General features: G+C 42.1%; 2 protein-coding genes across 2 annotated transcripts in view; one reads left to right on the plus strand and one right to left on the minus strand.

The window, feature by feature from the left end:
- Window positions 1–191: 191 nt before the first annotated feature.
- Window positions 192–11,769, plus strand: ccnyl1 (cyclin Y-like 1). The gene is made up of 10 exons (XM_060875945.1): window positions 192–1,054; window positions 4,729–4,803; window positions 6,855–6,889; window positions 7,895–7,995; window positions 8,314–8,349; window positions 8,462–8,513; window positions 8,844–8,963; window positions 9,503–9,669; window positions 11,171–11,333; window positions 11,444–11,769. Exons 1-10 carry the CDS (start codon window positions 901–903, stop codon window positions 11,558–11,560), a joined length of 1,020 nt encoding a protein of 339 aa, XP_060731928.1. The 5' UTR covers window positions 192–900; the 3' UTR covers window positions 11,561–11,769.
- Window positions 11,770–12,271: 502 nt separating this feature from the next.
- fzd5 (frizzled class receptor 5) overlaps window positions 12,272–14,581 on the minus strand; it is a 4,152-nt gene continuing 1,842 nt past the window's right edge. The window contains exon 2 of the mRNA XM_060875944.1: window positions 12,272–14,581. This exon is cut by the window's right edge and continues 1,103 nt beyond it. Within this exon, the coding sequence (XP_060731927.1) occupies window positions 13,659–14,581 (923 nt within the window). The 3' untranslated portion in view covers window positions 12,272–13,658.

Raw genomic sequence — 14,581 nt, forward strand, 5'->3', positions numbered from 1 at the left:
GGCGGCCAATAGTCATTGAAGGAATTTTAAAAAGGCGGATCCTAGTGGCATCTGTGGCGGAACAGATGGCGGCGACGGGCGGCGGATTGCGATACTGGCCGGTGAAGTGGAGGAGGGGATAACAAGAAGGACCCTTAAAAAAAGACCCGGCTTCGAGAAGTTGAACATTGAAAGACAAAAAAAGAGAAGTTAGGTGTGATTTCTCGCCGCTGGAATACCGGGAGTTTGTCCATTCATTTGTACTGGAGCGGAAGCGCGGACGCTGAGGCCTCGGCGCTGGGACTCGGGGGTCCGGTAACGAGCCCCGACTCTATAACGGACTTTACCGGCTGAAACTGACAGGTTTATGAGCGTATCGTTACATATCGGCTCTACTGACGGATCCAAAGCTCAGAACTTGTCTGTGTAGTGAGTTAAAGGGACCGACTAGTGAGTGTAGTGAGTTAAAGGACCGACTAGCCGCTAGCTCGCATGCTAACTGACCGGTTCAGTAATAATGAGCAGTTAGCTGGCGGAATTAGCGTCTCGGGCTACATCACTAGATGAGTTCGTGACGGTTCATGTACATGAAACCGATACGTAGCTGTCAGTTTTTATGGAGCCTTTGATTAGACGGAAGCGGTAGGTGACGTCGTGGTCGGTAGTTAGCTGGATTAAGTGAACCGTGCGCGCGCGCGCTCCCGTACCGTGTCCGAATGAGTGTGCGCGCAGACGGAGCCCCGTTCCTCATGTTGGCTGGTTAGCTTAATAAACAGTGACTGTCTGTCTACTCAGCGAGCACCGAGACCAATTTATCCGGTGTCTAAGCCCCGTCTCACTGGTCTTTTAGATGCATCACTGAGGACGGTGTGAATTTCACAGGAACTGACTTTTGGGGCTCGGCACTGAGCGCGGTGCATCATGGGAAATACGGTGTCTTGCTGCGTGTCTCCCAGCGGAAGTCCGAAACTCCCGCGACCCACAGAGCGCCTCGAGGATTACCAGTTACATGCGGACCTGAGTGAAGACACCGGGCCGTACCTGCAGCATATAAGCGACCGGGAACTGCCTGATGGTAGGTACTGCCCCCCCCCAGACCCGGTACTGATTCCCCCCACCCCCCCACACACACACACACAGACCCGGTACTGATCTCTTCCCACCCCCCACAGACCCGGTACTGATTTACCCCCCCACAGGTTTGGTACTGATTTACCCCCCACAGGTTTAGTACTGATTTACCTCCCCACAGACCCGGTACTGATGTACCCCCCTAAGCTTGGTACTGATTTACCCCCCACAGGCTTGGTACTGATTTACCCCCCACAGGCATGGTACTGATTTACCCCCCACAGACTGCATGTGAAGCATGAGGGACTGCACAATATAGCATTTAGTAATAACAGTATTGCATAATAAATATACACTTTCTTTAGCAGTCATTAACATACCATTAATGATTTTGCTGAAGTGGCGTTCGTTACGGGAACAAAGTAGTAAATGACTTCTTTTCATTTCACAAAGATTTTGCACCTGCAGTCAATCCCAGTCCTTTTCTTTTCTGAACCACACCATCGAAAAAAAACCCTTACTGTTGTTGCTTCACTTTGCTAATTGAAGACCGTGTTATATTCTGTCGAGTAATTTATCATTATCTTTCCGCAAGAACTTCCCTCGGTCTCGTAACGGATTGCTGCGTCTTCCTGGGATTTTCCCAGGATTTCCTTTTCCAATTACTTATTGATTTTTATGTTCAAATAATCCTGGATAACACTTTAACCTGTAAAGTAATATAACTGCCTTAGTATATGTTCCTGACTCTTAGTATATGTCCTAGTCAGTTGTGTTACCTGCTTTCTCTCACCGCTTCAGGTCATGTTTCAGGTTATGGATGTTCAGCACCCTGCGGTGGCTCGAGGCTCGAGGGAGTTCTGTTACTTGACAAAACTAAGACAGAGCTACTGGGAAACATCAGAACGTAGGCTGTTAAAAATCACCTGTAAGATTTATACGGAGACGCATCTTTAGTTTCCTATCGAAGCTGACTGCAGGATTTACAGCTGTTTATTTTGCCCTCCGGGGACATCCTGGACAGCCCAAAGGAGCCGGATGCACAGGACGGGTTTTAGCATTGAGTCTAAACGCACATTGCCATGTATGTAGCATTGGCTAGTACAGTTGCTGTAGGTCTGTGTGATAAGGGCATTCCAGCATGGTCCCATGAGATGGGAAGAAATGAACAGGAATGTACTGTGAGTTAGCCAAGACTCCTGAATATCTGTGCTATTTCCGCCATTCCAGTGACGTGCTGATGATGGCTACACACTCAAACCTCCATCCCTCCCACTTTTGAATAAATACGTTAGATGCTACTGGGCATAGAAGGTAAACCCAGAGGCTCACGCTCAGCTACTAAGAATGGATCTGGATCACTAGGTTTATTTATACGGTCGTCCGGGATTACCATGGTTAAATGGAGAATGCCTGTTAATCAGAGAAGCGTGCCCATACCCAGCATACCTTTCATGTTGAACTCGGGCATCTCTGCGTCTGTAGAAGCCCCCCCACCCCCCCACCCCCAAGTTTATTTTTGATTCGGTAGCATGGCACTCCCAGTTTAGTACGCTCAGCTGTCAGGAGACTGACCCTCATTGAATGAAGTTGTCTGTGCCAAATACAGCTTAAGCATGAGTTATGTCAGACATCTGAACCAAAACCACGAGTGCCCTCTGTATTTATTAACAACACTGATAAAAAGCCCACAAACCTATATCAGTCCTAGGAGACTAGGTTCTGTACTTTTTGTATTGTGTTCTGCTTACTTTGGAATAGTGGACACCATTAAATACAAGTGTGGATGGGGCAGATGCATTCACGACCATGTGTCTACATTACATCTGTGGCGTGAACTGTAAAGCGTCCCAGACAACATCAGAACTCCGCCTAGTCACCCCATTAAAAGAAGTATCCCATGTGGCCATTCTCCTGCTACATGTTGACTAAATGCAAATCAGGTTCGATTTTATTTGATTTTTTTTTTTTTGTCTGGTTGTTGAACGTGCATCATGACTAAACGTGGTTGGCCAAGCAGAAGCTGCACATAATGCTGCACAATCCGATGACTGTATAAGTATAGGTTTTGTTTAGAGCTCTATGCACCTGACAGTTTGATTAGAAAAAGCCAGCCATTGGCTAATTATAGACTACTGGGGAGGATATCAACCCTGGTACTGACTGTTTGATCAAAAGCAGTCTGGCGAAAACACCCGAGACAGACTATTAAGCCTGAACAGGGCTTTAGAGTAAAACTGTGCTCTCCTTATCCAGCAAATTCAGGCTAAATATCTGATATTTCTCAAACCTTTTGTCTTATTTGCCTTTGCAGAAATCAGAAAGTTAGCAAGTAAACACCAGACAAGCGCACTAAGCTCGGATGCTAACTTTTCCAGCTGTGCCTCCCAGATGGTCAGAGGTCAGCATTGCCTCTCACTTCTGCAGTGGATCAACAATTAATGCAAATCAATGACTTGTGTTATCAAGTGTCTTCCACTGATGACGTCTCCTCGCTATTCTTTGACTGGCGTGAAAGCAATCAGTGAGTGAATGTTGTGTTAATAGAGAGAGGAGACTGACCAAGTACACAAATATGCAGACTTTAAGCTTCTTTAAGGCTTCTTAATGGGTCTTGGTCAGAAAGAGTTTAGCTCTGAAAGAAGAGTACTGAACGTACTGACAGAATTAATAATGTAGTAGAAAGTATGGAACGGTCCCAAAACCAGGGTGACGTGCTGTAATGGCAGCGGCTCCAGGGTTCTCCCTGTCCTTCCTTCTGGGGGAGTGGAGTCTTGAATAAATGGTCAAATTACTCAAACGTGGCAAAACTATCACTGAGTATTGAGATGGTTGAGATGAGATGTTTTTGAGTGCAACTGTAATCTCCACACATCCACCCCATTACATTGTGTGTGTGTGTGTGTGTGTGTGTACTTCCTCTGTAGTAGTGTGCAGTGGTTGTTGCTCATTGGTTAAGATATTGGACTTTTGGACAATTGAGCAAAGCCTTTAACCCTCAATTGCTCAGCCGTATAAACGTAGATCACTCTAGATAAGCATTTCTGCCAAATCGAATGTAAATGTAACTTAATTGTCTTGGGTGAATTAGATGTACACTCACAATCCTCCCTTATTTCCTGCTATTTATGGTGTGGGACGGCTGAAAAGAGTGATAGCTTTGTGTTCTGCTTTACTTCCACAATGCCCTCGTTGTGTTGTCCTCCTCCCCTCCGTAGCCCAGCCGGCACGGGCAGCGTTACGGCTGGTTCAGGCTGTATAACGTGACTCAAAAACACTCGGGTCTCGTTTCATATTTATAAGGCTTCAATTAAGTCTGCAATATTTATTCATGCGTGTCAAGTACAATTCTGTCAAGCTGTTTAGAACATTACAAACCAACACAACTGAAGACTTTGTCTCTGTTTCAGTGTAGAAAGCACTGCAACTCTGGTGTTTATTTCATCTTATTGCTGTTAAACTCCATTCACATTTGAACTCATTCCCTAATCGGCTACACGTTAAAATTCCATACATGTGATTTGTGCCATGAAATGATTTCAGTGTATTATGTTAGAGTGGGCCACATTGGCACCATTTAAAACAACATTTAAATGATGATCTGACTTTTGACCAAGATTTTATTATGAAATGATTTTTTTGCTGTTTTTTCTTTATTTTTTTTTTCTTTTTGTTCAGATCTAGCTTTAGAGTCCAATCCTTCAGACCACGCTCGTGCTAGCACCATCTTCCTCAGCAAGTCGCAAACAGATGGTGAGTCAAGCGTTTCACTCAATTCTGCTTCGGCGATCAATGAACGAAACACAAACCAGTCTCTTTGATTTGTTACCTTGAACTTCTCTTCGTACACTCTGTGCCATATTTAAAGCTGTTTTACTTCTAATGGTTTAGATGAGATTAGATTCAACTTTGTCATTACACAAGGAAAAGGCAACGAAATGCAGTTTAGGTCGAACCAGAGTGCAATAGCAGCAAGTGCAGGATATACAGTGTTTTACATTAAATAAGTTAAATAAAATGGTAATATAGAAGTAATTTACAGATATGTATGTACTATGAACATGATATACAGATGAATATTACTATAAACTGAAATTTACAGAAGGATATGTGCTGTAACAAAATATATGGCTATTACAATAAACAGTCATTTACAGATGTGTATGTGCTATGAACATAATATACAGATGAATATATGTGCTATGAACATAATATACAGATGAATATATGTGCTATGAACATAATATACAGATGAATATATGTGCTATGAACATAATATACGGATGAATATATATATGTGCTATGAACATAATATACAGATGAATATATGTGTGCTATGAACATAATATACGGATGAATATATATGTGCTATGAACATAATATACGGATGAATATATATGTGCTATGAACATAATATACAGATGAATGTGTGCTATGAACATAATATACAGATGTATATATGTGCTATGAACATAATATACGGATGAATATATATGTGCTATGAACATAATATACAGATGAATATGTGCTATGAACATAATATACAGATGAATATATGTGTGCTATGAACATAATATTCGGATGAATATATATATATGTGCTATGAACATAATATACAGATGAATATGTGCTATGAACATAATATACAGATGGTTATAACTATAAAGTGAAATCAACAGAAGGGTATGTGCTATAAACAAAATGTATGACTATTACTATAAACAGAAGTATACAGAAGGATGTGTACTATGAACATAATATATTGCTGTTACTATAAACAGAAATCAGGTGGATATATACAATGGTAAGTTAGGCAATGGTGAGCAGCAATGCAAAAAAAACAAGAGCAAGTGTGCAAATGAGCATAGGTTTTGTGTAACAGTCCATTAGTGCAATAACGAAGTGTGGGGTGAGAGATGAGCAATGAGTGTTCTTGCAAAATGGGATGTTGTGTACTCTACAGGTCACTGAGGAACTTGATATTTATCTTTCTTTCTTTCTCAACCAAATCCGCTCTCCAGCGTAAAAGAGCATTTTTTTAAAAATGTCTTATCTGGTTGTCAGCACAATTTTTTTTTTTTGATGTTAATATTAAATATGATGTTTAACTTTGGTTTGGTTGACGTATGGAAAACATGCTGATTCTGTGACTGTCAGAATTTTACTTTGATACAACAATGGCTTGTAGTTTAGGCTTCGGGATCTCACCTCCCATCGTTTTAAACTGTAAACACTGGTGTAAGTGCATTACACAGAACATCTGCACAAGCTCATAGAGAGCAGTCGGAGCTCCACAGCTCACCACATGTGTCTCTGTGGAATAAAAACATTTCTCATAGTTAATTGAGGTAACAGGCAAGGGTTAAACTGTGGTGACTGACTGTGGGCTTTTTTTAGAGCCTAAAAGGAGTCTGGCATGACAATGGTTCTAAAAGTGGGCTCCAAGACCGAGGGGGTTTTGAGATAAATATAGAAATAAATTGTTGTGCGATGGTAATTACAATGAACTATTTTTATAGTTATGTTATATTATATTTAGTAGTCCAAGCCCCAGAGCTTTGAGAGAAATTGTGCTGTGTCTGTAGAAGACCTTCAGATACAAGGCAAGAGTATGGTACAATATCGGTACTCTTACTTTGTTCACTCATTTCCCAAAATAATAAAAATGAAAGAACTCTATACTGTGGGTCTAGGTGAAATGTTTATGAATCAGTGCTCTATACTATATCTGTTTTACAAATATAGCAATACAAAATGAAACATTATGGACTCAACTTTTTATTTATTTATTTTTTTCCTTTCAGTCCGGGACAAGCGGAAAAGCAACCATATAAACCATGTAAGTTTTTCTGTACCATGTTGATAATTCTGTAATCTTCCCATCTACTCAGGTTAAAAGTCTGGAGGTGGTCCTCGATAATACTTTATCTTTTGTAAAACATGTAAACAATATTACTCGGTCTGCGTATCTACATTTACATTACATTTACATTTACGAACCCGTCAGCCGCCTTCGTCCGTTTCTCACCCCAAACTCCGCAGCTGTTCTTGTACATGCTCTAGTTACCTCGCACACTGATTGCTGTAACTCTCTTCTCTTTGGGCTACCTAACAAACTCCTTCACAAACTTCAATTAGTCCAGAATTCAGCTGCCTGTATAATTACTAGAACCTCCTCCATTGACCTTATCACTCCAGTTCTCTACCATCTTCACTGGCTTCCTGTTAAATATCGAGTAGACTATAAGATTTTACTTCTCACTTTTAAAGCTCTTTATAATTGTGCACCACAATATCTCTCTGACTTGCTTCATATTTACATCCCAAAGCGTACTCTCAGATCTTCATCTGTTTCCCTTGTTGTACCTTCTGTTCGTTTAGCCACTATGGGGTCTAGGGCATTTAGCTGTGCTGCTCCTAATCTCTGAAGTGAAGTGAAGTGAAAGTGACATATGAGACTCGAACCCACAACCTTAGGCTTAAGAGTCAAACTCTCTAACCATTAGGCCATGACTTCCCTTCCACAATCCGTACGGGAAAGTGACTGTCTGACTACTTTTAAATCATGGCTTAAAACGTATTTGTTTAAATTAGCTTTCTCTGATCAATTTTAAACTATTTAATGTCAATAATTGTTGTTTTTTGTATTGATTTTATCATCACCACTCAACTGTACGGTGTCCTTGAGTGCCCTGAAAGGCTCCTTTTAAATAAAATGTATTATTATTATTATTATTATTATTATTATTATTATTATTATTATTATGTGTCTGCTCAGAATACTGCACTTCCAGCGTACTCTGTGAAAGATCCTATAAGACGGATTTATTTGTTTTTGTCTCAGGTCTCTCCTGGTCCCCTATCCAAAAAATACAGCTCGTGCTCGACGATATTCATCGACGATAGTACAGTCAGCCAGCCCAACCTGAAAAGCACGTTAAAATGGTGAGTTTATTAACCGCACTGTCGGCTTTCTCGCCGCTAGCCGTCTTTAGCTCTGACGTGGCAGTTACATCCGATTCCTGTTATAAAACCACGAAGATAAATTGCTGCTTTTGCGCTACATGGCATACAATCCCAGTTCCACAGAATATAAAGCAGCTGACTTTATAAAACACCCCACGTGTTGCTATACTGATACAATAACAATTACTGAATCTACATAAAGTGTGCTGGATGTACTGTACTGTAATAGTCACATGGTCACTGCCTTTATTTATTGTTTAATATTTCTCTCTCTCTCTCTCTGTCCTGTCTCTGCAGTGTTACTCTAGCAATATATTATCATATTAAAAACAGGTAAGTTGCTGATCATGCAGCTTTTGTTATGAAATCGTGTTGTATTTTTAAATATCTTAGACAGGGCATGATGTATTAACCTTTGGAATCTTCCTGGTTTGCACGTCTGCAGGGACTCGGACAGATCACTGGATATATTTGATGAGAAGAAGCATCCTCTGTCTGTAAGTGTCCTCCACGGCTCCTGTGAGCCGCCCCAGCGGCCTGGAGACTGACGGACGGTTTCGTTTGTTTGCTTGTAGCGACTTAAAGTTTACTCTTTTCCTCAATATGGTGTATATATAAAGCAGTAGATTGTAGAGATCAGATCATCTGATGTACAGCACATTTGGTTTCTTATGAGGTTGTAAGAGAAATGTATGTTTTTTTTTTGTTTTGTTTTGTTTTATTTTTTTTTTTTTAACCAATAGAAGGTTTCAGTATATTGGTTGATCGTTTAGTGGTGTTTCTTGTACTGTATGTTGTGACTGAATTCTTTCTGTTTATAATCACAGAGGGACCAAGTTCCTGATGACTACTCACGCACAGACCCCGAACACAAACTCATCTACCGATTCGTCAGGACTCTGTTCAGCGCCGCTCAGCTCACCGCAGAGTGCGCCATCGTCACACTGGTAAGAGTGCTAACAACATACAGCACCGTCCACGTACTGCATTAACAGTGCAGCGAGTGTAAATAACAGGAAGTGATGATAAGCACATAGTAGCTGAGTAAACATACTGCAAGTGAAGTAATCGAGAAACAATAGTACGTGATACGAGGCAGACAATTGGCTTATCACACAAAGTCCTGCAATACATACGGTGTTGTAATATAAAGCCGGAAGTCTGTTTAGTATTTTGGTAAATCTTTCACTGCCTGCACAGGCTTGACATCAGTGCAGTTGTGGAATCTTTCATGTGATCCATTGCAATTTTTTGCAATAATAGATTTTACAGATTTTTTTTTTCTATCAAATGCTTTTGATGTCCACCAGAGGGCAGCAGATTGTCATTATTAGAGCAGGCCAGCTTTTCTCATTGCACAGGCCACAAACTGAGTTACCAAAAAATTTTTTTTAGACATGTAATTTTATTTTGATTGTACTGGTTCTGGAATTTTCAGACAGCCAGCAGTTACTCACTGTGTGTGACACTACTCTGTGTACTGCAGGTGTATTTGGAACGGCTTCTGACGTATGCAGAGTTGGACATCTGCCCATGTAACTGGAAGAGAATTGTCCTGGGTGCCATCTTACTGGCCTCTAAAGTCTGGGATGATCAGGCCGTGTGGAACGTAGACTACTGCCAGATCCTCAAAGACATCACTGTAGAAGACATGTGAGTGTGTGTGTGAGAGAGAGAGTGAGGTGGCGGCACACTGTGAACCGTGTGATCCCATGCACTGTGTAACACTTCTTAGATTTCAGATTAAACAATTAAAAACGCTAATGTGTGTCACCATGAGTGTAAGTATAAATACAGTATGGTGTGTGTGGGGGTCGGTCACTGAGTGCTTGTACTGTGACACACAGCACACACCTACAAGCCTCCAATCATTTTGTGCCATGCAAAAATGTGTGAATCAGATGTACCAGACATTCCTTTTCATTGATCCTTAAACTATTGGCACTCTTTACCAAAGTGACATTGTTTTTAAATTTCCTTTACCAGCAATATTATATAGCATTTCCTCTAACAATTCATCATAAACGTTGCTGTTTGTAAATGGCAATATATAAGTAAACATTATGCCATGACTGTTAAAAGATAAAAATAATACAAATTGCTATGTAGATTTTGTCCAAGTACTCATTTGATTATTATGAATGTATACTTCAGTATTAGCCTGTACACTTTGTTGTGTGTGTGTGTGTGTGTGTGTGTGTGTGAGGCCATGTCCTCGTTCTCCTCTCCTCCATAGCCCTGTGCTCTGTCGACTCTATTTTCATCCTGTCTATTGAAGTTGGCTTTGTGAGTCTCTGTGCCGGTCGGACTCGAGTGCTCTCAGCACCCCTACATAATGGCCCAGGCTCTCGCCCACTCCATTTGTTGCCCCTAGCGACCGGTAGCCCCCTCGCCCTCGCTTTTCTCCCCATATTACCCCGTCTATCTTTTCCCCGAGGCATCCGCGCTGCTGTCTCCACGGCGACAGCCTCACCGCCGTCTCTCAGAAGTGCAGAGATGACGAGCGAGAGAGGAAAGTGCGTGTATGATGATGCGGAACAGGGAGAAATGTTGATAAATTTGCTTTATGGTCTGTAGAGTTTGTCCCGATTGGATGATTTTAGTGTCAGAACGAAGTCTTTAAGATCCTGCCCCCTCACAGAAGTGTGATTTAACACATAATGCTTAGCACACAGTGGTGTATTCAGCTGATGGATTGAATCAGACATGGTAAATAAGATGCAGTATAAAACTCCATATAATCCAACTGGCTCTGACACACTGACAAACCATGCAGTAGGAGATTTTCATGCATAGTCATCACAGCCAGGAACAACTGACATGACGTTCAAACTAAATAAAGAACTAATATTTGAGTGAAAGAGCAAATTGACCACTTTTTTTTTTTACCTTTACCCCAGTCAGCATGTTTAGTGACTGGTGCATGTTGCTTTGTTTGGATTTTCACTGGACATAGAAGGAAAATTAAAAAGTCTCACACCTAAAATCTACCTCGATGCAGTAATATATAGAGTTAAATCTTTAGCTTCGCACTGATTAAACAGGTTTCGGTTGATTGACAGCATTGTGTGTAAGTAGGAAATTGTTCAATTTAGAGTTTTTTTTTTTGTTTTTTCTAAGACTTAAAGGAGTATTTCTATCTCTAATCTGTTAGGAATGAAATGGAGAGGCACTTCCTGGAGCTTCTTCAGTTCAATATCAATGTTCCGGCTAGTGTCTACGCCAAGTATTACTTTGATCTGCGCTCACTGGCAGATGACAACAACCTGAGTTTCCCTCTGGAGCCTCTGAGCAACGAGCGCGCCCAGAAACTTGAGGTAAGGTGCAGACGGTCTCGATCAATTCAAGCCACCTGTACACTCTCTGTTGTAGTTTAATCTCCCCGCCATTAAGCTGAGCGCATTGCTTCTGCTTGTTTCCGGTGCAGGCGATCTCCAGACTGTGTGAGGATAAGTACAAAGACCTGAGCAGATCAGCTATGAGGAGATCCTTCAGCGCCGACAACCTGGTGGGCATCCGCAGATCCAACGCCGTGCTCTCCTAAGACCGCCTCGGCTCCGGTTCCCTCAAACCTAACTTCAATCTGTCTCCTTCCTGTCCTCCGGTAGAGGTCTCACCGAGCCGTCTCCTGCAACAACCAATGATCTGTCTACATAGAAACAAAAACTGACTCAAGACTTTTTTTTCTTTTTTTTTTTTGCTTACTATGTAGGCTACTAGCTGTGAAATTTGTCAGTTTTTAATTGAAATCAATTGCAGATGGAGTATTTTAAATAAACACTAATCATGTAAAGATGTTTGCTGTACAGGTTATTGCAGCTGTACAATCGCATGCTATGTTGTGTGTGTGCTTTTAGATTTTTATATATAGCAATATAACGAACGTGACTAGACGGTTGGTTTACGTAGCTAACAGTTTGTTGTGTTTCACATAAACCCATGGGGTGTTAATCAGAAGCCCTGGCAAATGTTCCTACAGTATTAACATGCAGCTCTCCTGCCCTCTGGCAGCAGGGTAACAAGTACGGAAATCTGTAGACGTGTCCGAGAGGAACGCACTTTATCTTTTCCAGTAGCTTCGGAATTAAAATGAATCTTACTGGAATTATTTTAAACACTGTAGCTTTTGGCAGAAGAAAGTCAAAGCACTTGTTCTTAGAAACATCAGTATTAACTACGTCCTACATGTGACCGAGCCACTGATAGTAAAAGATTGACGGAAGCGTTCGAGTAAAAAGACAACAATCCTGCAACCTTCTGTTCACGGATTGCTCCACAGTTTTATTCTCTACAAATAAGAGAACCAATGAAACACAAACACTCCAGTTTTTCATAAATATCTAAATCTTTTTTTTTAAAAATCTCAGCAATGAATCAACATTTTGTTTAAGAGGAAAAAAAAAAAAGTATTTACACAAAAAGCCGCAGCGGAGGCTGTTAAAAAGAAATGACCCCGTTACATGATTTACACTTGACGTTAAGCAGCAGGATGCAAACGATGACAGAAAATGTGGACGTTAAATTAAGCGCATCGCAGCGAAAGAATCCTAAAGTCCAGGACCAAAACATTATCACTTTTGAGGGCTTTATAGGAGCAAACGTTTAGGCAGATCTACAAGCGCTTCATACCTCACACATGCACATCCACACACACAATCATGAAGTATTACAGATTTACACAGGAAAACCTCAGACAGGACAACTGACCAAGAAGCCTGAAATCCCTGATTACTAAGACAAAGCTATTAGTTGAATGTGAACTGTAAACTGATATTCATGTGATTTAGGGGGTTAAATGAGGTTTGGACTGGGTTTTAACGACATGACAGTGCTCACAAATGACCACTTGGTGGGAGTCGAGCTTAGTGATGTTAAGTGGATCTGAGAAGCGTCTGAATTTCCACACAACCTTCTACAGGTCCTTCGGGATCTATGCGTTTTCATGCTATTCACAGATTTCTCTGGAACGTTTAGACGTCGTTTCAGTGTGTACCAAATTCATCTTTCAGCTCAGAAGCGGACTATGCGCATACACACAGGCTAGGAATAATCAGTAAACTTCATTGCTCATCTTAAGAGATCGAGCTGAGTGGGGTAGAGATACCTGTACACGCTGTCTTCGATCACAGCCTTTTCATTTTGTCATTGTTTTCCAGTCTAAATATTTTATACAATTATATACAGGAGGTGTTGTGTCGTTCTAAACTCACCACGGCACCTTATTGTTTACCAGCAAAAACACACTGGATGATTGCTTGTGGTATTTCGAATTAAACAAGGTCTGGGTACATGGTGAAAATGTTCCACCTCTGGTATTTGATAGAAAAAGCACAAACAGAGAGCTGGGGCATGACCTGTAGAACACGGTGTGAAAGGAACAAATATTTACATACACAAATAAATAACATGCCCACAAGAATCATTGTCTTGTAGCTCCTGCGATTTTTTTTCCATCATTGTTTGAGCCAGAAGTTCAATCTCCAGTTAATTCCTTAATTGCTTCTCATCCAGATTTCCAGTCTAAATTCCATTTGATAGTATTTTATCCGCACACACAGAACTGAAGCGCTCAGGTACTTATGGGACGAGCTGGCAGTCTGGTAAATCCTTCATGTTAAATCCAGGTGGACCTGTTTTACTGCTCAGACGTGCGACGGCGGAGCTGATTTGTGGTAGGATCCAGGCGGTGCTGATCCGGCTCGAGCAGTTAGTGCCGTGCTAGCTTCACTGTACATAGAAGAAGCTGAGGCAGGAGGCTTTCTGGCCCTGCACGGGAAGCAGCGGGCCACAAACCTCCGCCATGACTCCACTGTCTTTCCTGACCAGATCCATACGCCAGAGGTGATGCCCACCACCAAGCACATGAAGTATTTAAGCATGAAGACTGCGTATTCGGGCCCCAGACCGAGCTGCTGCCGTTCAGTGGGACACGTACATGCCAGCGCCTGTTCCCACCCGGGCCGGTAGTGCTGCTCATAAACTAAGCAGGCCACCACGATGGTAGCTGGCACGGTGTAAAGCACGGTGAAGAGGCCGATGCGAATCATCAGCTTCTCCAGTTTGTCCGTCTTGGTGCCTCCCTGCTTGATGACGCTACGGATGCGAAAGAGAGACACGAAACCGGCCAGCAGGAAGAGAGCCCCAGAGAAAAGGTAGACTACTAGAGGTGCTAGCACAAAGCCTCGCAAGCTTTCCAGACTCTGGTTGCCCACATAGCAGATTCCAGCGACTGGGTCTCCATCCACAGAGCTGAGGGCCAGAACAGCAATAGACTTGACGCTGGGCACTAGCCATGCTGCCAGGTGAAAGTACTGCGAGTAGCCAGCAATGGCTTCATTTCCCCACTTCATTCCTGCAGCCAAGAACCAGGTGAACGACAGCACCACCCACCAGATGGAGCTGGCCATGCCGAAGAAATAGATGAGCAGAAAGACCAGCGTGCACAGGGCCGGGCCTGTGGTGTCATACAGGATATGCTGCTGGTCGCCAGAGCCACCGCATGCCACCCGTTCATGGCCCGCCAGCAAACGTACAATGTAGCCTAGTGACACAAAGAGGTAGCAGG

The sequence above is a fragment of the Tachysurus vachellii genome, chromosome 8 (genome assembly GCF_030014155.1).
Source record: "Tachysurus vachellii isolate PV-2020 chromosome 8, HZAU_Pvac_v1, whole genome shotgun sequence".
Lineage (NCBI taxonomy): Eukaryota > Metazoa > Chordata > Actinopteri > Siluriformes > Bagridae > Tachysurus > Tachysurus vachellii.

What these genes read in the sequence shown, in the direction of transcription:
- ccnyl1 (XM_060875945.1), top strand. Translation starts at nt 901, where the DNA reads ATGGGAAATACGGTGTCTTGCTGCGTGTCTCCCAGCGGAAGTCCGAAA. An exon ending in CGACCGGGAACTGCCTGATG is followed by an intron (nt 1,055 to 4,728) that starts GTAGGTACTGCC and finishes CTTTTTGTTCAG; the next exon opens with ATCTAGCTTTAGAGTCCAAT. An exon ending in GACATCACTGTAGAAGACAT is followed by an intron (nt 9,670 to 11,170) that starts GTGAGTGTGTGT and finishes CTAATCTGTTAG; the next exon opens with GAATGAAATGGAGAGGCACT.